The 24,621-nt window shown below is 47.4% G+C and overlaps 1 protein-coding gene across 2 annotated transcripts in view; it reads left to right on the top strand.

The window, feature by feature from the left end:
• GALNT17 (polypeptide N-acetylgalactosaminyltransferase 17) overlaps positions 1-24,621 on the top strand; it is a 361,038-nt gene that overhangs the window by 163,875 nt on the left and 172,542 nt on the right. For both annotated transcript variants that reach the window (XM_006201451.4, XM_072943074.1), the window contains exon 3: positions 7,831-7,997. In XM_006201451.4, the coding sequence (XP_006201513.2) occupies positions 7,831-7,997 (167 nt within the window). The remainder of the gene's footprint in view (positions 1-7,830; positions 7,998-24,621) is intronic.

Genomic DNA, 24,621 nt, shown 5'->3' with positions numbered 1-24,621 from the left:
TGTACTGAGAGGAACCAGAGGGACCCAGGCCCCGGGGGTCTCATGAGGTCGAAGAGTAGGTGTTGGGGATGCACGGTGGAGAGAGTGGAGGGAAAGGACATTGCGGCTGTTGACGTGGAGACGATTGAGATGCAGGAGCTCTGTGCAGTGGTGAGGTCCAGGAAAGGCTATGGGAGCTTTGGGGTAATTCTACTACCAAAATGGGTGGTCCTTCTGGTCATCTCTCATTGTGGGTCAGAGGCTCCCTGGCTGTGCTGAGGTGGTGTCTGAGGCTGGGACCAGAAGGAGAGATTGGAATGACAGGGTTCTGATGAGACATGATACTTCCATCTGGTATAATTTTTTCTTCCAAACTCCAGAGCAGTGTTATCAGTGAGGGTCCTCCAGAGGAATAGAACTAATAGGACATCTAACTATCTGTCTTTCTGTCCATCTATCTACCTATCTATCTATCCAGCCAGCCAGCCAGCCAGCCAGCCAGCCAGCCAGCCAGCCATCTAGCTATCTAATCTCTATCCATGTAGATAAGATCCAGTATCTAAGATATAGATGGGATATAGATAAGGTATAGATAGGCAGTAGAGATAGAGGTAGATAAGATATAGGTAGGTAATAGATAAGTACACAGATAGATGGAAAGCAAGGAAGAGATTTACTTTAAGGGCTGGCTCACACATTGTAGAGGCTACATGTCCAAATTCTGCAGGGCTCACCTAAAGCCTGGAAACCCAGGGAGGAGGAGATGTTGTAGCTGGGGTCCAAAGACAGTCCCCTGGCAGAATTCCCTCTTACCCAGGAGGCTTCAGTCTTTTTTTACTTCTTAAAACCTTCAACTGATTGGACGAGGCCCACCCACATTTTGAAGGGTCATCTGCTTGACTCTGAGCCTACTGATCTGAATGTTAATCTCACCTAAAAAAATACCTTCACAGAAACATCTAGGATGTTTGACTAAATATCTGCATACCAGGGCCTAGCCAAGTTGTCACATAAAATTAACCATCGCGGGCAGTTAGACTTGTTTGGTGACCTAATTTCATAATCCAGCCCTGTGTCCACAGTGAGCCACAGAGAGGAAGGAGGAGTTTATTTCCTGGTTGAAGAAAAGGTGAGGTTGTTGGCGGTGGTTGCCCTAGAAAGCGTGAGGGGTTTTCTGATACTTTGTGCCCGTCAGTATGCACTGGGTCACTGTACACAGCCATTTCCAAGCTCAAGAGTGGTAGCATTTTTGCAATAAGGCTTCCAAGGAGGAGCCCATTTCTCTTCCTGGTCATAACCCATGGCTTGGGGTGTCTTGCGTTAAGGTACACCAGTCATGTCTGTGGTTAAGCAAGTGCCCTTTGTGCTCATGGCCACGTGGAATTCAGGCAGCAGCCAAGAACTGTCTGTTTCACACATCTGCCTTTCCTTTCTGGTTCCTTCTATCTGGCAACTGGATACCACTATTTGAAACATGAATCCTCTTACTAAGCAGCTGGGCTACGCTAACACACTCTTGACTCTAAGTTTGAGGCTGTGGGCTTTGGGGTATGTGCAGAGTATGTGTCTGATGCTGACCAGTGAGGGTCTGGCCAGGCCAAAGAAAGAAGAGTGTGGCCAGCGAGGTCGGGGAGCTGGTGTGTCTGGATGTGTGTGGGAGGAGAACGGGGATACTTTTCAGGTTTGCTCTTATATGTAAAGCACATTCAGTAGTTAAAAGGTAGATGCCCAAGAACCTGGACCATCTGGTTTGAGGTGGATTTGATGTCATGTGGATGTGATGCTGGACTCCCGCAGAAGGAGTCCTTGCTCCCACAGCTGCCCTCAGCAGTGGGAGGAGCGGGTGGGAAGATGTGTCTATTTCCAAGCCTGTCACAATGCTCAACAGTTTCTTACTGGAGCTCGGCTACTCTTGGCTCGGCAAGATGTTGTTTTCTGACTTAAACTACCTACTCTGTTTGACTCCCACACCTCCCTCCCTCTCATTTCACTCCACGTTGCCTCCTGGAGCCTGGAGAGCTTGGTAAGTTCTGGGCTTTGCCGCCAGCTGTCGAATCTTTATTAGTGGGTCTTTATATCCTTATGCATGTTTCTGGAGCACTTTGAAAATGAGGAAGGAAACAGCCTGGCAGGAATTTGCAGAGCCTGGTGTGAGTCTGTGGTTCCAAGACCTGGCTCTTCGGTGCCCCATCTCTAAGCATGCTTAGACAGATTTCTTCTGGAAGGCCCTGGAAGAGAGGGAGAAGGGGACCCTCATGCCTCCGTGTGCTCAGAAGTTGCTCCGACTCCTGTCCCTCCCTGTGCTCTTGACCAAACAAGTGTCATCCTTGGTTCATCCTTCAAACCTGGCTCACAGCTTGTCAGCCCTCTTGGTCCGTCTCAGCTCACCTGTCACCACTGGTGTAGGTAGAGTGGTCCTCTGTATCCATGGGTTCCACATCTGCAGATTCAACCAGCCGTAGATTTGGATCTGCAGTTGGTTGGAATCCACAGTTGGCTGAATCCACGGATATGGAGTACCAACTCTACTAAGAATTTTACATAAGGGACTTGAGCATCTATGGCTCTTCTGTCTGCAAGGGTCTTAGAACCCCTCCCCTGTGGGTGCAGAGGGGTGACTGAATCGCCCTTTGGCACCAGCGTTTGCAGCCTTGCTTTACACTGCCTTGTCCTATGTTGAGTGCGTTTTAGCCGGCAAACCCAGCCTCTGGCTACTGACAGCAGGGTTAGCGCTCGGACAGCACTTGGTTCTGGACCCTTCACTGGGGTCGGGCCGATGTGGGGACAGGCTGAGGGGCGTCACTGCACCTGGGAGCCGGAGCTGAGGTGAGCAGCTCGGAGGGCCCTGCAGGCTGGCCGCAGTGATGGGCCATGTGGGCCAAGGGACACAGAGAAAGCAGGTAAGCTGTGGGATGGGAGCCCTCACCACAGGTGGGGCCTGAGGGACTGGTGAGCAGGAGAGGGACCAGGGGCAAGAACCAGAGCCTGAGCTCAGGCCCGGGGGCTCCTGCCCTGCACAGGCCCCACCCAGCTGTCCTGAGCACACACCTCTGCACCCTCCACACCCAGCCTCTGTAGGTCCCGGGGCTCTCTGACCCTGCCCTGCAGGGTGGCGGGGACAGAGAGATGGGCCTGGATGCACGAGGACCGATGTGGGTTGATAAGAGCAGAATCTTTGCAGGGCCCTGGCAGGGCTGAGAGCAGATGTGGCCTCTCTCTGCTTGGGGTCTTCAGTTAAAGGACTCTGATAACTCCCTGGGGGACCACCACCCAAGTGGCCCCCTGCCCAGTTTCACAGCCAGAATAGTAGGAGATTTGCCCACATTGGCACCAGCCTTATCAACCCTACTGCTCACATGTCCCACTTAAAGGGAACTTTCTTCGTGTGTACCCCGTCTGCCCCCAGCAGGCTACGGGCACGGTGTGGCTGGCCACGGCGGGCCGTCTCCTCGGTGGGGCTTTTTAGGCAGAGATAAGGAAGCTGAGGCTCAGAAAGACCAAACAACTTAGCCAAGGACCCCAGCTAGGAAGGGGCTGGGCTAGAAATTGTGTAGAGGCTTGTCTGCTGTCTACCACACCCTGTCCCGGGCAGGCAGGAGCATTTGCAAGAGTCCAAAGGTCAGATGGTAAAGTTCACATGCAGGCACTCCTGCTGCTTTTCAGACCTGCAGTGTGACTTAGGGCAAGTGACTTCACCTCTCTGGGCCCCAGTTGCCCTATCTATGAAATGGGGATAATAACACTGCCTACCTCATAAGATGGCTGTGGAATTTAATGAGATAGCACAGTACAGGGAAGCTTCCAGAAGTTTCTGGCACATAGCCTGCACCAAGACTGTGACATGTTGTTTATTATTAGCTTCATCATCTGCAGCCTCCTGGGTCTCCTGGGGGTTGGATCTAAAAGTTTTTTACAATGATATCCCCATGATTTGGGGGTCCTCTTTCTGTTTCCAGATTGGGAGACTGGGTTAATAGTGTGTCTTGATACCGTTTACCTGTACCACATTGGGGTCTTAGAAATTGCCTCCTTCAAAGGCGGTCATGGGCAGGGATCTGCTTCTGAGAGGGCGTGGCCAGCTCTTTGGGCTTTGATTTCTTTCCCTCTGGAGGCCTCGACCCTTGATCTTCTTTCATGTCAACCAGGATTCTCTAGTGAGTTCCCGGAGGCAGCCCAGTCTCCCCAATCCTCCTCTTCTTACTTGGTGCCAGCAAAGAGCACGTGCACTTCTGGTATTAAGTGAAGTCCGTGCCAGCGGCTCTGGCGTGAGGGGAACGAGGGAGGGGGAACAGTCGTTACCCTCGGGCAGTCGCGGAGTTCAAGGAGGCATCCCAGACAGATGGACAGACAGATGGGCAAATATAAGGTGTCTAAGAGACCTCAGTTGGTTGGTTATTTGTCTCTGCTTGTGATTCTCACTTCCCAGAGAATCTGGTCCCTTGTTAGCTTTTGGAGGAGAGGAACTTGGTCTTGAATTTCTTTGTAGCCCCTCTTCCCGCCTGGAGCATTGATTGAAATTGATCCCGACCTTGAGATAGCTTTGCCACCAACCGTTTTCTTTCAGACAAAAGAGTGTTTATTTCTTACTGACTAGTTATTGAAAGGAAATTTGTGATTTCTGAGTCTGCGTTCCTAGAGGAAGTGCGCAGAGCCCTGTGGATTTTGAGGAACTGGGCAGTTTCCGTGGCGTGCCCTCCTCTCTCCCCAGGAATCCTTCAAATCCGGAACCTGTCCTTTCATCCGCACGACCTTCCAGGCTACTCTCACTTACCTGGATCTTGCAGTCTGGGAGGCTGTCAGGAAGGCAGGAAACACGTCTGGTTCTGGACGTCCCATTATATGGAGACGGGGCTGGATGCCGAGCTGAGCTGACTGCTCCCTTCCCCAGATCTCCCTGCCCCTGGGCTGTGGCCAGGGCCACCCCCAGAGCACCGCACACACCACCTTGGCACTGAGCACCCATCCACCCTGTCAGCTCTGCAGGAACTCAGAAATTGGTGGGGGGAGGGGATGCTTCTTTCACGTCAGCCCTCGTCTGCAGGGTGTGGGGTACCCAGGTCTGTGTGGTTTAGAAACACCATCTGAGGGTTATCAGGCCACAGGGGAGTGTTTCAGCATCAGCTCCTAGGGACAGGAACCGTGTCCACTCTCTTCCTCTGCGCAGTCACCACTGTTTCTAAGTCCTGCGAGGCCTCTCTTTCCTTTGCACCATCCACCTTTAACCTCCCTCCCCGCACTTGTCTGCTGTGTTCGGCATTGGGTGTCTGATCAGAAGTAACTTATGCGTCAGGTAATGCCTCCTCCTTACAGCAGGTGCTCACAGCCTCAGTTGGCCTTCTCTCCATCTCTCCAGCGTGTTGTCTGCCTCTCCTGTGTATCAGGCCATAAGCCAGGCTTAGAGATTTTTTAAGGCACCATCTACCTCTCTAGAGCAACTAAATCAGTGCTGATTTTCATAATGACTGTACTCATATTGTCTGCCTGCTGTGAAACCCTCAGATGTCAGGCACCTGAGAGGTGAATCACTGTAAGCTGGGCAAGCTTGGAGACTGACCAGGGCCCTTGCGGGGAGCAGAGTCCCGGGTGGGTCCTGCAGGAAGGGCCTGGGTTGAGTAAAAGCCTGGAAGCCTGGCCCGGGGTGATGGGAAATTTACAGAAGGGAGCAGAGGAGCCAGGAGGGAGGATGGAGGGGCCGGGCAGGCAGGCTGGTCTTTCTATTAATTGGTACATTGCATTTTCCCAGGGGCTTCACAGGTTGTCTCACCAGACCCTTATGAGGACCTTAGCCAGGCAGTTTTCGAGCTGAAGAAATATGATCAGTGTGCCCAGAGCCACAAGTTCAACGTGTGGCAGAATGCTTCTCACTTCTGAGACCCCCCCCATGGTTTACTGAATGGCCGCCTTGACCATAAAGGGGCAGGTGTGGGGCCCCTGTGCCCCGGAGGCTCCCATGAGTCCCACCTCGCTAGGGGGAGTCACCTGGGCAGCCAGTCTTGACTGAAGCCTGACCGCAGTGCCTGTGGCTGGAGCGGACAGGGCTGGTATAGTGCAGTCTGGCCTTCTTGCTGCTTCGTTTCCAGGGCCAGATCTGTGAAAAACCAAGGCCCAATGATACCAGCCCCAGGAGTGAATGCTCAGAGTAGGCGGGTGTGTCCGGTGGGGGTGCCCGCGTGGATGGCGAGGATCAGGCTGAGGAGGAGCAACTTTCAGCCAGCCAGCTTTGGATGGCTGCCGGCCCCCGTCCGGGTTCTCCGAGGGGCCTTCCGGGACGTGCTCTCCTCCCAGATCACCACGTAGTCAATGCGATGGTTCCTGCCAACCGCCTGGGAGCCCGTCAGTAACCATTCTCATCTCCTCGGCAGCCCCCAGAAGTGAATTTATAGCGACGTGGTAAAAATGAGGCTGCATGATCAATGGATCCCTGGACGGTCTCCTCCAGGAGACACAAATGTATATTGTAACAAAACTTTATTTTCCTCCGAAAAATTGCCTACATGATTAATATGGCCCGACACAGCCCAAGCTGTTCAGCATAAAGAACAGCTGTATTTCTTGCTCCCTCTTCAGTACTGCTTCCCTCTCCTTCCATCCTTCCCTCTCGTTCCCTTTGTTTCAGTCTGGAACACATTGTGCTGGATACTGTACAGTCGCACACAAGGAGCAGGAGGGTGTGTTGAAATGCACTCGCCCCGTATTCCATTCTGCTCTCTTTCCGCTCGGTATTTCCGACATGGTTCAGACTAAGAATAAAACCAGACTCCCCAGTGCTCCGCGGACAGAGTGCTGGTGTCCCCGTGACTGAGCCCTGCAGAACAGGTTCCCTGGGCATTCAGCCACCCCTGACATCACCAGGGGCCCCCCCAAGCTCTACACCTCTGAGTCCAGCCGGATGAAAAACATTCTTTTCTTTCACTCCTGTGTTCAGGGATGGGGGAGTTGCTGAATATTAGGAGGCAAGACCTCTTAGGCAGGTGGTCCCACTTCTGGCCCCCAGGGAGATTCTAGGAATGCTTGCAAGAAGAGTGCCGTGTGTCAGGCAGCACAGTCCTGGCAGACAGAGGACCCCGCCCTTATGATTATTTGCATGTGTTTTGTGTCTTCTTCTAGTGTGTGGTCTCCAGGAGAGCAGAGGTCTCCTGCACAGTGCTGGGTACTTAGTAGATCCAGTAGATGCCTTAGTTTGGGTTCTCCCAGAAACAGCCCCTGAAACAAAGATTTGAGTGCGTTAGTTCATTTGGGAGGTGCAAAGAGCGCCAGTAGTAGTGGAGTGGGAAAGCAGAAATGAGAAGGAAAAGCATCCCCAGGGGAGGGTGCTCTGCAGATTGCTACTGTGGGTGATGAAACTTAATCCCAGTGCGGGGAACTCTGGGAGGCAGTGCACAACCCACTTCGCAGGGATCCAGCTCAAGGGCGAGGGAGCTGGGGAATTTATACATCATCTCCCAGACGTCTCTGGATGCGAGCTGATGGGGGTGAGGCAATCGCTTGGATGGCAGCAAAGCAGGTAAAGGAAGAAAATGCAGGTGCCCGGGTGGGGAGTCGGCAGGTGTGCGCTCAAGTGGGACCTGGGGTACGTGTGGGTGTGGCAGCCTGGGGTACAGTAGATGTGTGCCCACAACTGAGGCTTCCCATTCCGATGGGGCAGTAACTTTGGGAGAAAAGAGGCTGGATTTCTTACATGTCTCCTTCTTAGGTTTCATTCTCAATTCTAAGAAGCCAAGAGGAAACCAGTGATTCTGGCCTTGGGAGGATGTGTGTGAGGACTGGGCTGACATCCTCGCCGTGTGCAGCCTCAGTGCCTGTGCCTCGCCCCTTCCTCTGACTCCGCTCTCCCCTGCTCTTTTCCCCCAGGTGTAAGGAGCTGAAGTACTCCAAGGAGCTGCCCCAGATATCCATTATATTTATCTTCGTGAACGAGGCCCTGTCGGTGATCCTGCGATCAGTCCATAGTGCTGTCAACCACACGCCGACCCACCTGCTGAAGGAAATCATCCTGGTGGACGACAACAGTGATGAAGGTACGGGGGCTGCCAGCCTGCACACAATATTTGGAGAGGAAGAAGCAAGCACACGATGTCAGTGGTGGGGGAAGTACCATTTTCATTCATCCTGAGCCCCAGTGTCTTTGTCTCCTGTCTCTGGGGCGTATCTGGGGGTTGGGGGCTGTGTGGGAGGAAGAAATCCAGGCAAACACGAGTCCATTGGTCCTTGAGTCCTCCAAGGCTCCTAAGAACAAATTGCTGGTTATGTCTGGACCATCTTCCCCTCCTCATATTCCCTAAAGTAGATGACACTGAAGAGCTGAATTCCTCCACACTCCGCACTCCCCACCCCCAACCCTATCTCTGTCGTCCTTCTCCGAGCGGCAGAAGGAAAAAGGAAATTCTGTCCTGTGCTGGGAACTGTTCATCATACAGAATTCCCTCTGAATTCATGTCTGAATTCATTCCCCGCTGGGCCACTGAGCCCAAAATGACTGTCGGTACAAATGCACCGTGTTTGCAGGTCTTTTGGAGTTCAGCTCTATTAAGAATGATGGTTCAATTAAAAAAGTTATAAAAAAGCAAATCTCAGATGGCAATAACAAGTGTCCTTTGAAGTCCTCGGAGATGAAGGCCTGGTGTCGAAGTGGCGGTAGGGGGCTGATTTGTCCAATTGTACCTTTGTGTTGGCACACAGGCTACAAAATCCACTGCAGGGAGAGACCCCTGCACAAGCTGGTGACATCAGAGAAAGCCAGCCAGTGTGCACCCTTAAGGCCAAGGAGGCTTATCTTCTGAGCAACTGAAGGATTAGGGGAAGGCCGAACCCCTCGCTCTCAGCAGGATCTGTAGAGGTGACCCTGGGCTCCCCCGTCAGGAGAGGCTGAGGAAGAGGCTGGACAGTGTCATGGGTCCTGTTGGAAACCTGTCTGTCACATTTCATCAGCCCAGAAGTTGGAGTTCCCCTGCCCCTTTGTTCCCAGCGAAGGGTCTGAGGGTGCCTGCACCCGGCCATACACCCGTCAGGGCACCACCGTCTCCCGGGCCCGCAGGCTTGAGGACTGATGGGTCCTTTGCTGGGGTTTCACATCCCTGTGTTTCTCCCTTTCCCTCGGGCCATTTCGTTATCTGTATTCTTCTAAACGGACGTGGAGAGTCTTTCAGTTCCCTGAAGCCTCTAAGTCATCCAGCAAAGTCACAGCTCACAGTGCCCCTCTCTGCAGCCTCCCTGTGTGCCCGCCGCAGACCTCTGGCCTCAGAAGTACTTCCGTGCCCTCTGCGGAGAATCCTGGCTCCTCCTGCCCCCTCCATCTGCTGGTTAAGTCCCACTTGCCGCCTAGGTGTCCCCTATGTGTCACTTCCTGGCAATTCCTTTGCTGACATCCTAAGACCCTTGCTCTGTGCTGCCTCACGGTTTACCTCATAGAGCATGTGAGATCACACACGCGTCTGTCACAGCTGGAGGCTCACCCAACAGGGAGTAAGCGATGAAGGTGGATGGGGCTGGGAAAGGACTAGTGGAAGCTGGCAGCACAGTGGCTGAGGGGGTGCAGAGCAGAGCTAGCACACCCAGAGAAGAGGGCGTACTGTAGGTGCTGGACTGAAGTGGGGTGAGGACTCATGACTCCCTTCCCCGAGGAAATCTCAGCAGACCCAGCCAGAGAGGAAGGAACAGATGAACAAGTCGGTCTCAACCAGAACACAGGCTCTGTGAGAACAGGGGTCTCCAGTAGATGTCTTAGTGCGGGTTCCCCCACCAAATAGCCCCTGAAACTATGACTTGAGTGCATTAGTTTATTTGGGAGGTGAAGAGCACCGCTAGGGGAAGGGGGAAGTCAGACTCAGAAGGGAGGCATCCCCCAAAGGGGGGTTATGCAGATTGTTACTGTGGGTGAAGGGAGCTGAATCCCACTGGGGGAACTCTGGGAGCCAGAATAAAACCCATTCCTCTGAGTTGACCTGCTCGAGGATGAGGGAGCTGGGGTATTTATACACCTTTAGCACCTGATGCTTTTTCATCAGAGCCTCCTAGAACCCTGAGGAATTTCTGCATCGGGAGGCCTGGGGTGGGTTTGAGAATTTGCATTTCTCACAAGCTCCTGGGGGATGCTGCTGCTTTTGCTGTTGCAGGGACCACACTTTGAGAACCACTGGGTTAAGTACCATTTCAGTGGTTCACACTTCGGATCTAAATGAAGATGTTTAGTGAGTGAGAAAAAATGAGGATGAGGTATTTGTTTCAGTCTGATGATAAAGTTAATTCCCATTCATCCTCCCCTGTCCCCCAGAATACCTAGGGAACCCGGAGTGGACCACATTAACATTGTTTCCCTCTTTTCTCTCCCTGGCTCTAGCCTCTATCTTTTCTCCAGGCTAGAAGTGCCTTTAACTGAAAGAGAAATTTAACTTTTTTTTCTATATTAAGATTTTCTTTGTGACTAGTATTAACAAGTTTTGTAAATGCTCTATACACACTTGAAAAGACCCCCCTACACTGTAATCATGGAATTGAATTCCTGCCAGACATCAATTTTGTGTATTTAGATAGACTATGAGTTTATTTTCTTAAGTCTTTTTGATAATGGTGTTTTAAAATCTCCTCCTACAATGACTGTTCCTTCCTGTGTTCCTAATAATGTTTGATTTCTGTATCTTGTTGTCAGTTTCTTTGGCAACTAGAGATTTGTATCTGCACGGCTTCACTATCAGCAGTGGCGGTTACCATTATGCACTGCTCCCTTTATTTTAAAAGCATACTTTTCCCCCTCTGCCTGGAATATATTTTGTCTAACGTTAATATTGTTATCCCTGCTTACCTTCTGTTTGAATTTGATTAAAGCATTTTTTCCAGCCTTACCAGTTTTTTTTTCTGATCTTAAAAGTAATGCGTGCTCTTTGTAGGAACATTTGAATGTATCAAAAAGCACATATAATTGGGAAAAAACAAATGCTGAAGAGACTAACCAGAAGCAACTGCTCATTTGCCATGTTCTCACCCTTTTTTTTAATGCATATTTTACATTAATGTCCTGTAGTAAAAACAAGTTAATGTTCTTCTTTTTTTTCCTCCTGAATGGTGGAGCATAACATCTCCTTTTTTATTTAAAAAAAAAAAGTTCTGCAACCATCATTTTACTGAGAGGAGACTGGTCCATTCTCAGGCAGGTCAGGACTGGCTCAGATGGGGACAAAACCACCTCCACCCACCGTGTTGTCATGTACATTCAAGAAAATAGAGGCTTTTTCAGGAATTAAAAAAAAAATACTGGCTCAGGGAAAGTGTGAATAAAGCCAAGTGACTGGATCTGTGTGCATAGGATCGTCAGGGACTTTCCCTTTTAATTTTTGGTTGTTTTAAGTCATTTGTTTCATTCCACTTGAATATTGACATTGGCATAAGTTAGCCCCAGTAAGATGCAATGCCTTGTACTCTTGTGCGTTATTCAACTGGAGTCACTCAGGCAACATCACTGCTCACCACGTCCAGTGGGCACTTTCCTGTGTCTTTCTGGCCATGTCTGACATTGTGGGCAGCTTCCTTCTGGGCATTTGTCTCATCCCAAGGCCCTGGCACACTGACATCTGATGGTCCTCTCATCTTCCTCCCCCTTGGTTTCCTGCTTCAGCTGGGATCACTCGTGGTTCTCACCACCAGGACACCCTGGGCCACCTCCTCCACTGTACACGTTCTGGTGATCTCCAGAGCCATCCTCCAGCCCCGAGCAACTCAGCCTCTCCCCTGATCTCCACACTTGTGTGTCCTCTGCCTCCTGGATGGCTGCCCAGGGTCCCTCTCAAACTGTAAGCTCAGTCCAGGGACTAACTTACCATTTTCCTTGCAGCCTCGGAAACCTGCTTCTTGTTCTTTATTCCCTGTCTCAGTGCAGGGCTTCACCTGCTACTCGGTTATCTCATCCTCAGAGACCAGAAGTCTTTTCATGCTATTCCTCCTCCCTTTCCCACCAGCACTTGGTTACTCTTGACTGTGATCCTATCTGCCCATATCTGGAGCCGCTAGACTTCATTCAGGCCATCAGTGCTTTTTGCCTTGATCTTTATTTGAGGGGGAATTCAGGTGCATGGAATTATATCAGCCATAATTTTTGACATACCCCGTCACTGATCCATGTATAAGTCATCCTTTATTTACTTTCCCTTATGTTCAATTGAGATGTAATTCGCATAACATAAAATACATCATTATAAGGCGTATACGGTTCAGTGGCTCTCAGTATATTTACAGTGTCTTACAACTCTCACCGCTGTCTGATTCCAGAATATCTCCATCATCCCTGCAAGAAATCCTGAACCTGTTATCATTCTCTCTCAGTGCCTTGGGCAACCACTTAAGGTACTTTCTGCCTCTATGAATTGGCCTATTCTGGACGTTTGATCTAAACAAAATCTACAATATGTGGCCTTTTATGTCTGGCTTTTTTCCCTTAATGTAATGCTTTCTAGGTTCATCCGTGTTGCAGCATATATCAGTACTTCATTCCTTTTCATGGTTGAACAATACCCTGCTGTAAGCATATAGCGCATTTAATTTATGCATCCTCAGTTGGTGGACATTTGGCTTGTTTTGACTTTCTGGCTACGAGGAATAATACTGCTATAAACGTTCACGTGTGTGTTTCTATATGGACATGTTTACAGTTTTCTTGGGTATATACCTAGGAGTGAAATTGCTGGGTCATATGATAATTCTAGAGTTAATTTTTTTTGAGAAACTGTGAGACTGTTTCCCACAACCAGGCTTTTTCACAGAGGTTGAGACATTTTACATGCCCATCAGGAATGTATGTGGGTTCCACTTTCTCCACATCCTCACCAACATTTGTTATTTTACTTTTTAAAAAAAATTATGACCACCCCACTGGGTGTAAGGCAGTAAGTATCTTGTGGTTTTATTTGCATTTCCCTAAAGACTAATTAGTTTGAGCATCTCTTCAAGAACTTATTTGAAGAAATATCTATTCAGATCTTTTGACCATTTAAAAGTGAGTTATTTGTCTTTTTTGTTGAGTTGTAATTCATTGTTCTGTATATATTCTGGGTATGCACTCTTACCAAATGTAGTCTGTATTTTTTGCAAATGTATTTGCAAATACTTTCCCCATCCCCTAGGTTGCCTTTACCTGCTTGATAGTGTCCTTTGATGCACAGATGTTTTTAATTTTTATGAAGATCAGCTTTGTGTAATTTTGTTTGGGTGTGTGTCATATCTAAGAAACTATTGCCTAATCCAAGGTCGCAAAGGTTTACACTGTGTTTTCTTCTAAGAGGTTTATAGTTTTAGTTGTTCCATTTAGATCTTTATTCATTGTGAGTTAATGTTTGCATATGGTTTGAGGTAGGGGTCCAAACTCACCTTTTTTCCCATGAGGCTACTGAGTTGTCCAAGTACCATTTGTTGAAGAGACTGTTCTTTCCCCATTGAACGGTCATGGCCCCTTGTCAAAAATCAACTGACTGTAAACGTGAGGGTTTATTTCTGGACTCTAAATCCTGTTTTACTGATCTACATGTCTATCCTTAGGCCAGTACCACAGTGTCTTGATGGCTGTTTCGTTGTAGCCTTAAAATCAGGAAATATGAGTCTTCCAACCTTGTTCTTTTTCAAGATTGCTTTGTCTCTTCTGGGTCCCATATATCAACATAGGCATTTTAGGGCCACCTTGTCCATTTCTGCAATAAAAGCTGTTGGAATTTCGTTAGGGATTGCACAGAATCCATAGGTCAATTTCAGGCGTATTGTCATCTTAACAATATTAACACGTCCAGCCCATGAACATAGAGTGTCTTTCTATTTATTTAGGTCTTCTTTCATCTCTTACAACAACATTTTATAGTTTTCAGTATACAAATCTTGCACTTCTTTGATTCAATTGATTCCTAAATATTATATTATTTTTTGATGCTATTGTAAATGGAATTGTTTTCTTAATTTCATCTTTGAAGTGCTTATTGCTAGTATATAGAAATGCAACTGATTTTTGTATATTGATCCTGTATCTTTCAACTTTGCTAAACTTGTTAATTAGCTCTAATTTTTTGGAGGGGGGGTGTCCATTAGAGCTTTCTATATATAATATATCATCTTCAAATATTGATAATTTTACTTCTTACTTTACAAGTTGGATGCCTTTTATTTCTTTCTCTTGCTTGGTATTCCTGGCTCCTTTGTTTTTGTTCTTGTTTTTGTTTTTGTTTTACAAAAATATACTTCCTAATAAATGCTTGCTATTCCTACCATGTCAAAAACAGAAACATCAACCTATGTGCTTTCCGAAGAGTTAAGGAGGCCTCTTCTAGAGAAAACAGCTAGATCACCAGTGATCTCAGGGAAACACAAGGCTTACGGCAGTCAGGGCGTCTTGCCGGGCTATTGTATGAATCAGGTACTGGGTATAACGCAAAAATCTGGACAGATGGAATTAGGTGCCCTGTGTTTCCTGCTTCTGACCTCATCAAGTGTGCTGCCTACCCTCAGGAGGAGGTCGAAGCATTAGGATGAAATGAGTGTCCTCACTGATCTAGGCAGCAGGCGTGGAGAATGAGCACAAACTTAGCCTCTGGTCAGAACATTTAATTATAGGGAAGGATGGGGACCAACTCATTCAGATGATCTATCCTCAGCTTTAAGTGTGGTGAGGTTGCAGGAGAGATAGTAATGGTAACCTTCAACATGTCTGCCTCGAGCCACATGGCTCCCGTGTGGACCATTCGCCGTGGCAACTGTGCACTGTTGCCACCTTGGACCTCTCTTCACCATCCTCCTGGGATCTCCTTTGCCCCCCACCTATGCTGGATTCCATGCTTCTCTTTCTCGGTTTACATACTTATTTTGGTGAAACTAAACAACTAGAAGCGTCTCAAGAAAGACTGCAAGGAAGAGATACTCTTTTGAGATCGTCCATGTCTGATGAAAGCTTTTTCCTAGTCTTCTGTGTGAATGATGGCCTGACTGAGTTAGGTATCACCGTTCAGAATTTTGATAGGTTTGCTCCATTAACTTCTGTCTTGCAGTATTTTTTTTTAAAAAAAGAAACAAAGGCATTCTGACTCCAGATCTTTTCCATATTTCTTTCCTTTCTGGAAGCTCGTAGAATCTTCATTTTGTCCCCAGAGTTTTGAAATTCACAGTGATGAGTGTTGCTGTGGGTCCATTTTCATCCATTGGCTGGTCATTCAGTGGCTTCGATCTGGAATCTAATGCCAGTTTTTGGAAAATTTCTTGGAATATTTAATTGACGATTCCATCCCAATTTTTCTCAATTCTCTCTTTTAGCATTTCCCATCATACTCCACTATTAAGCCTCCTAGTAAATCCCTAATTTCCTTACCTTTGCTCTCTTATCTTTTTGCTCTGATATATTTACTTTCTTCAATTTTATCTCTCTTCCCTTCTATTCAGTTTTTTATTTCTGCTATCATGATTTTGTTTCCAAGTTCTCATTTTTATTCTCTGAAAGTTCCTTTTTATAGCATATTGTTTTTATTTAATGGAAGCAATATGTTTTCCGATCCCTTGGAGGGTATTAATAATGTCTTGTTTTGTTTTTCAGTTTTGTTCCTGCATAAACTGGTTTCCACAAGATGCTTTTTTCTCTTTGTTATTTCGTTTCCATCTCCCACCTTGGAGGCTTTCCTCAAATGTCCAGCAAGCCTGTTGTCTGCTAGTGATTACCTTTTAAAAGGTGATTAGGCAGCCAGGGGCTAGGAGAGGGAAAATGAGGAGTTATTATTTAACACATACAGAGTTTTGGTTTGGAAAGATGAAAAAGTTATAGTTACGGATGGGAAGATGTGGCTGCACAACAATGTGATTGGACTTAATGTCACTGAACTGTAAAATAAAATGGAAAATCTCACATTGTGTATTATACACATGCGCACAGACACACACACACACACACACACACACACACACACGCACGCACTCTGAGTGCTTGGGTTGAATTTACTGGGATTGACAGCAGAGGGGTCTGACGCATCTGTCAGTCTGTGACTCTGCTCTGTCTTCTCTGATCTTGGAAGATTATAGGTTTATTTATTTATTTTTTAATCCCTTTACTGTAGTTTTCAGTGGCTTTTGTGTAGAGGATGATATCAGATTCATAAGTTAAATTCACCGTCTCATCCTGAAAGTTCCATATTCATTTTTAAAAACTTTTAATATGAATTGATGACTTGTTCTCCAGCTATGTAGTACTGTCCTGTGAAAAGTGTCTCTTTCTCTGTATCCTCACCGACACTGAATCTTATTCATCTTTGTCGTCTTAGCTGTTCTGATGAGTGAAAAAGATGGAATAAAATTTTAAAATATGCATTTTTTGAATGTTAGTGATGTTGAACACTTTTTTGTACATTTGACTGTTTCTCTCTTTTTGGGGCATTTGCCTATTAATGACACCCATTTTTTTCTTTTTTTAATATTTTATTTATTTATTATTGTATTATTTAATTTTTTTAAATTTTGACAGGGCAAGGTGGGGAGATAATTAGGTTTATTTATTTTTTTTAGAGGAGGTACTGGGGATTGAACCCAGGACCTTGTGCATGCTAAGCACGCAGTCTACCACTTGAGCTGTACCTACCTCCATTGTTTTTCTATTGGAGTATTTATCTCTATCGTATTGATTTATTAGAACTTTATATATATTAATTAAACTCCTTTTACATTCATTTTATAGATATTTCTCTCAATTTGTGCTTTCACGTTAACTTGTTTGCAGTATTTTTAGACAAGCATAAAATTTACATTTTTACGCAGTCAAATCCATCAGTCTTTTCTTTTGGTGATGTCCTATGAAAGATACTCATTATTCCAAGAAGGTGCAGGTATTCATGCTTGTTTTCTTATAGGTAGATATTTCTTTTCCAAATAAATTTCAACAGATTAAATATTTTTATATAAGACGTGGGAGAGTTTTAATCTAGAGACCCATGTCTCAAAGTGTGGTTATCTCAATGTATTTAATAATTCATCCTAAACACTTATTTGAAATTTCCTGCTCTCATATGCTGAAATATTTTAAATATGGAAACACTGAGGCTGAATCATGTGAAGCCTGACAGGTTATGAAGGAGGATAAAGAATGGGGAGGGTCAAAGAGGACTCCCAGCGTCCTGGATCCAGTGACAAGTTGGTGCCATGCATTAAGATAAGGAGTATGGTAAGAGTGGTAGGTTTGGGAGAGGGATTGAGTTCACCTTTTGGTGTCAAATCCAAATTCCCCTGGAATTTTAAACTGAGAAGTAGCTTTAGCCATCAAGTTGAAATAATATTAGAAGTTTGTTTCCACTATTATAATCTTTAATACTTTTTTAATATCTTATCAATAATTTTAAACTACTTTTTAAACACTTCCTTCCTTTTTTTTCTTAAGCAATAGTGTGTGGAGGTCTCGGCCCAGGCATCTACTTTTTCTGAGTTTGAGTAAATTGAGGATAATAGTGGCATTTGTGCAGGGTTTAAATTGTAAGCTTTCAGGATAATCCATGTCAAGCACAGAGTGCAAGTCCTGGCCGTGTAATAAAGGATGTTACTGTTAAGTGTTCTCGTGGTGTTATTTGATGTGCCAGTTCCAGCTTATTCCTCACCGTTCTACCTCTGTGCCATCTCCACTGGGAAGCCCTCCTGGATTTCCCAGGTATGGCCAGGTTGGGAGCCCTTAGCCTCTGCTCCCCAGGAATCTGCATGTCGGTTGGCACAGCCCTTAGCACGCTGTGTTGCATCTGTGCACTTGACTGTCTCTAAACTATAAGACCCTTGAGGGCAAGAACCATAATGCCTTCTGCCAAGTTACAGGGATGGCTGAATATGTTACTTTAAACTGCACGTGTACAAAGTTTTTTTGCCTTACTTCCAGTGGCATCGTCCTGGGAGTTTTTGCATTTGGCATTATTGTACATACTTGGGCTTCAACGCTCTTGTTGTTTTGGTTTCCATGTCAAAAACCATCTCTCTCTAGTAATTACGATTCGAGTCTCTCGGTGCTCTGGATGGCTGTGTACCTTGTCACTAATATTTCCCTCTGGAGCAAACACACCTGATCAAGCTCTTCTCTTGGTTGCTGTGCTCAGTGGTTGAAAGCAGGATGGCTCGAGTTAGAAACTTTTTTGAGTGGAAGATGAGACCTTCTGGGCTTTTAAAAGGGATTTTGGAGAAGACATACTGGCATTGTCTGCTTTTCTTCTTGGTTTCTAATTACAGAGATAGGAGAGGTCTTGTGTTTCGGGAAGATGACATTTCTCCTGCGTGGCGGAGGCTCTGAGTAAAGTAGCCAGGAGACACCTTGTTATCACACAGCTGCACACTGGGCCAGGCTTCCTTATTAGAACAGCAGCTGCCTCACCCCCTGCTATAAAGAGCCTTCCTAATTGGAAATAATCCTTGGTTTTGTCCCCAGCCAGGTCATGCAGTGTGACAGCATTTGCTCTGTAGGTCTGTCATCACCATTGGGTTGTGTGTTTACATTCCTCCCGGTGTCTTTCCAGGCCATGGGGAGGGGAGGAGAAGGAGTGTGTAACTCTTTACGCGGGGGGTCGTGTGAGAACCCCAGCTAAAGCTTCGTGTGCTACCTGGCTAAGAAAATAAAAAATAAAAAAATAACAACAAAACACCTTGTTGTTTTGCAATAATTATAGAGTCACAGAAAGTTGCAAAAATGTACAAGGGGTCTTATGTGCCCTTTACTTAGTGTCCCCCGGCGGTGGCATCTTGCAAAACTCTAGTGCAGGGGGAAGGGTATAGCTCAGTGGTAGAGCATGTGCTTAGCATGCACAAGGCCTTGGGTTCAACCCCCAGCACCTCCATTAAAATAAGTAAATAAATAAACCTAATTACTTCCCAAGAGAACAAACCTCTAGTGCATTCATCATACCCTGTAAACTGTCTTTGGTACCATCCACAGAGCTTATTCTGATTTCACTAGTTTAATGTGTGTGTGTGTGTGTGTGTGTGTGTGTGTGTGTGTGTGTGTGTGTGTGTTGGTGTTTCTATACAGTTTTATCACATGTGCACATTCGTGTAACCACCACCACAGCTGAGATACAGATCTCTCCCATCACCTCAAAGGCCCACCATGTTCCCCCTTTATTATCACTCCCACCCACCTCATCCCTAACCCCTAACAACCACTAATCTGTTTTCCATCTCCGTAATTTTGTTATTTCGAGAATGTTCTATAAATTGAACCATACATGACATAACCTATGTGACTGGCTTTTGCACTCAGCAGAAGTCCCTTGATTTCCACCCAAACTGTGCACATGAGCAGTCCTCTCCTTTTCACTTCTGCACGGTGTTCCGCACTATGGATTGACTGAGTTTGTTTAGCCCCTCGCCTGTTGAAGGACATTGGGGTCGTTTCAGTTTGGGTTTTTACAAGTAATGTTGCTGTGAATATTGGTGTAGAGATGTTTGTGTGAAAATAAATTTTCATGTCCCTGGGATAAATGCCCAAGAGTGCAATTGCTCGAGCGATGGTAAACACATGTTCCAGTGAACTTTTTTGGTCATTTATTCCATCTCCTGCAAAAAAAAAAAAAATCTGATTAATTTTTACTCTTCCAGCCCAACCTCCAGTGGAGGAAAAGTTTCTGTTCTGGCCTTAGTGACCTTAACTATGATACCAAGAATGGGTTGGATTCCTGCAGATCCAGGAGTAATCCAAAAGGTGTGCTGAAAGTTTGGCCCTGGGATCACGTTTTCAGTTCTCATTAGAGAGAACCCAACAATACAAGATCCTGGAGGTGCTGGCACACCTCAGGGACAGGAGTGAGGCTGGGCCAAGGGCAAGTCAGACCCAGGCAGTCAGACATTGCCAGGGTTCTCTGTCCCGAGTCTCTGCTGTCTCTGAGCTTCTCCTTGTGAAGACTGGCCACCGGCAGTTCCCCAGGCCATCTGGAGGGAAATAGGGCTGCAAAGATGGCCCAGAGTTGACGTTGTAATTGTTGCATCAGCCCTGGTAGGGGGGGGAAGGACCACCTCTCCAGGAGAACCCAGGGAAGGGAAATGGTGCTCTAGCTCGGGTCAGAGGCCCTTCTTTGGGGCTGTCAGCTGTGGCCAGGGGGGCAGGGTCATGCGCAGAACTATCCCCAGTAACCCTGGGAGAAACCTCCAGAAACGGAGGGAGCGGGGTGGACAAACCATGGACCCTGAATGTTGTGACGACATCAGTGGTGTTCACACTTGGGGCTCCCACAAGCTGGGGAGATAAGTGAGGCTTTCGGGAAGGATGTGGTACTTGAGTTGGAGCACGAAAGACAGAATTTGGATATTTGGATGGGAGGGAACAGCGATGAGGGGAAGTGGACGAACCCAGATCTAGGGGCCAGGGAGCTTCGGGCGTCTAGAGGGACGCTTGCAGTCGGAGTCGATGTGTAAGAATTGACGGGTGGACTGGAGTTTCAGAGAGAGAGAGTCCCGGTCAGAGAAGGGGGTCTTGCTGGACCACAAGATTGAGGAGGGACGGTGTGACCTCATCCTGTGACAGTCCTGTGCTGCCTCAGAGCACGAGGAAAGATAAAGACTCTTGAACAGCCCAGCCCCGGCGGGGGATCTGTGGGGGATCGGTGGGGGATCGGCGGGGCTGACAGGTGAGGCAGAGGGAGCGGTGGATCAAGGAGGCCCAGGGGTGGGTGGGAAGTTGTCAGGGAAGCCAGCGGGGCCGTTTTCACTTTTGTTCTCCAAAGAGCCATGCCAGAGCTTTCATCTTATTTTCTTGGAAAAGTGGGGTGGATGCTTGCGTTGGCAATGACAGGAGCGTGTTTAGATCACCTCAGCTGTGAGCTCTGGTCAGCCTGCTGCACAGAGGATCTCTGGCCTCAGGCTGTGCCGCAGGGTCTGGGAGGGCCTGTGCCCGGCACCAGCACACGGCTTGGAACAAAGCCTTTACTAACCTGTTACCCGGAGGGCGGGATGGCTGCCTTCTGGGTCCCCAGGGACAGGTCCTGCCTGGCCACTGATTTCCGTCTTGCCTTACACACGTGGGGGGACATCAGCTATCTGGCCTCAAGGGAGCCTGCGAGTTAATTACCCCTCAAGGAACCCCGGAGAGGGCGGCACAAATGCGGAGGGGGCCTGGCACTCCGATTCCACTCCTGGGCCCGACTCCACGCTGCTAACTGAGCACACACCTCCTTGAGTCTTGACCATGCCCTCTGCCACTGAGAGTTAGTCACTGATACTCGTTTTTAAAAAGATGTTCAGGTTCAGAGAGGGAAATGCTTCAATCCACAGCAGCACAGCCAAAAGGCCGGGGCTCCAGCTCAGCCATCTGTCCCCTCCCTGTGAAATGTCACCTCCCTCTGTGCTTTCCCCCTTCCTTCCAGTTTAAGACTCCCCTGCACACCTCAAGTCTCCTTACCAGGTCATCTCAGTGTTTCCCAAGGCGTATCCGCTCTCCCATCAACTATATACAGCGATACACACAATAAAAAATGAGTAGTAATTTTAGCATCTCCCAAGTGCCTTCTTTGTGCTCGACACTGAGCCACTACGCGCTTTGCATGCATTCTCTTATTTACCACTGCAAACGGCCCCTCAGGTAGGGACCATTATTATCTCTCTTAACTATTCACCCTGGTGTCGTGCAGCAGCTCAAGATGAACCCTCCTGACCAGGTGTGTCCCTGCCTCTGCAGGTGCCCCCGGGCTCAGTGTAGATGAATCCAATTGCATGTGGCCCCGTGGCACCGTCCTGCCTGGAGACCTTTCTGTTTTCATTCTTTTTCCACCTCGGAACATCCCTGCCCTGTGCACCCTGTGAGTTTACCTAATCAGGAGGGCTTTTTCGGGTCTTCAGGTCAAATGAGTGCCCGTTGCTGAATGTCCAATGCGGTGATGGTTTGGGATTCCCAGCGCTGCTGTTCGGCCAGCAGGTCCCGGTGTGACATTCGGGCTCACATCTGTTCTGCCTGTTCACTGCCTATCTTTGGCTGTTAAATATCTTGAAGGTCTCCCCTGGGCTAGAAGAGACAGACGTGTTAGTTTCTGCAGACCTTTGGACCCTAATAAAGGCTGCTATTTACAGAGCATTTTCATGCTGCGTCACACCTTCACGTGCACCCTTTTTCGGTGAGCGTGCATAAGCGTTTTCTCTGTGCACGGGACCCACACTGCCTTTGACCTTGGAGAATTCAGGGCTCTCAATGCAGAGGTCCCCAAAATACTGGAGAAGAGGAAACTGACCAGATGCCTCCTCTGGTTTTGCCATCCCCGGCTGCCAACTGCATTGGAAGAAAACTACAAGAAGTGACCAAGCGCTGAGCCGTGACCCTGTTCTCGCCAGGGCTTTCTGTTTCCCGTGTGCTCTTTTGTCCCCCCTGCTCCCCCCTTAATGACTGTGACTTTGGCTATTTCAGGGAAGAGGTTTGCCAGCTTCAGAGCATTCCGAATCAATATCGCAGTAAATAAGAAACATAATGAAAGAAAAACACACTCCAGGCTGTAGACAAATTTTATCGCTTAAATTCACATGTTATTATTGGAATCAGCTGCAAGTACCAGACTTTTCAACTGCCTTTTGATGGGGCAGGATAGGGGAACGCTCTCTTAATTTGGGGGAGCAGTCTGGAGGCACCACCTATGGGCATTATGATGTTTTCCTGTTGGTTTGGGTTCCTTGTATTTTTTTAAGGTGAAATTTAAATGCAGTGGAGAGGAACTTCTTAACAAAGGAATTGAAAGCAGAGACGGCTTTCTTTTTCAAAGCACCTCTCCCTGAATGCACAGCTCTGTGTGATGTACTTAGTTTAACACTTTGGTACTTTACACCTCTCATCTCTTTTCTTGCTTCTTTTTGCCTTTTGCTTTTTTCCCTCCTTGCTTTGATCTCACTATGGAAGCGCCTTTAAAATGCTTTCATACACAGCAAAAACATCCCTTTTTAATCTCTCCCTTTCTTCCCGAAGTTTCTTGCTCTCGCCTCGCCTGCCTCGGCCTCTCTTTCACTCCTGTCGTTGAAAAATGCATTATTTAGTCCACAAAGCTGAGAGATGCCCAGAGGATAAAATATGCAATACAGCCGCCTTCTGTGTCATTTCATCTTGCATTTTTACATGCTGGCTCTCTCTCCACTGGTGTTCTTCAAGGCTCAGATTTCAGAGACAGGCCCATGCGATGGAGAAGGGGGCGTGGTTCTTAACGTCACTGCTGTCCCTTCTGAGTTTGGTGGGACCGTCTGGAGGAGTTTGAAGTTCAGCTGGTTCTCCCCGCTGCCCCCTCTCTTTGAGTCTCTCAGTCAACAAGAGGGCTTCTTCCCCGGAGAGGACCAACCCCTGTCAGCGGGCGGCTGGCTAGAAAGAAAGGTAGATGCCTGTGCCAAGCCCAGAGCGAAATTGTGGGCGCTTCGAAGTTACAGAGAGAGCCAGTTCCAGCACAGACCTGGGTCAGGCCTCCACCTGCCACGTGCGAGGCTCGGTTCCACATGAGCAGACGAACCACTTCAGATCTCACAACCTCGCGTCCACGGGAATCAGGCAGAGTGACCAGGGGCGCAGGCATGTCACTTACAAACTGTGTGACTTTCTGCTAGGCGCTTGCCCTCTCTGTGTCTCAATGTCCTTATCTGTAAAATGGGGATAACAGGACCACTTACCTCGCAGAGTCCTGATGAAGACCGAAGAGCTGCTAGAGGGAAAGCGGTTATGACAGAATGGGGCACTTAGTTAGGACTCGGTAAATGTAAAACAAGAATCGTGGAATGTTGTAAGTTTGCAAGAGAGATCATTCTCCGGTTAACTGCAAGAGGGGACCTCATCTGAGTTGTTCTTTTTTTTTTGAAGCATTTTATGGTGAGCTGACATTTTTAGTCAGCTTGGCAAGCAGTTTCGGGATATCAGTATTTCATTATAGATGCAGACAAACGTAGTACTTGAAATGTTTGAAAAGTAGTGACTGTCAGCCACAAAGGAATTTTGCATCCGTGAAGCCCGCCTCCCAGGGAATACTCACCTTGAAGCTGATGACTTGGATCCTTTCACTTGCATGGTCCCTTCAAGACCCTCGGAGTGGGGGGCACCTAACACACCTGTATTTTTTGGTAAAATTTCCGAAAGAATTTTTTTTTTCCTTTTTCTTAAAGAAGATCCTTCAGATATGTGAACTTCAGGTCCCTCAAAACCCGGCTTTGTTTCTGGAACTTACTGTCTGCATTTGACAGATGAGAAACCCCACATGTTGCATGAGCTTTCTCCCTCTCTCCCTTCTTTTAATTAAAAAATTAATTTAAAAAATACATTATTGATATTTGGCCAGTTTTACTCATTTATTTTTGGTTAGCTATTCCAGGCATAAAGCTATTCTCAGGTGGACCAGAAAACCCAGGTGTTTTAAATCTATTTTTGTGTTCTTTTGATGGCATTATGAATGATTTGCACATTTTAAAACAAAATCTCATAAAAAAGACACTGTAGAAATGCAGGGCATCGTGCCTTATGACTTTGTGGAATCTCTGTGCTAACTGTGTTTTCCCCCTGTGCCAGCGTTAGGGCCCCAAGCATGGTGAGCTGGAAGTTCCCTGATGGGGAGAAAGACTGGTGTCAGGGCGGCCCTAGGGGTGTGAACACAGATTCAGGCTTGGATCCTCACCTCAGGGAGGCCAGAACCCTCTTTGCTGAATCTGGAAGTCCTGTGGGAATAAGCTTCCAGT

The sequence above is a fragment of the Vicugna pacos genome, chromosome 18, assembly GCF_048564905.1.
Source record: "Vicugna pacos chromosome 18, VicPac4, whole genome shotgun sequence".
Classification (NCBI taxonomy): Eukaryota; Metazoa; Chordata; class Mammalia; order Artiodactyla; family Camelidae; genus Vicugna; species Vicugna pacos.
This window is presented reverse-complemented; position numbering and strand designations above follow the sequence as displayed.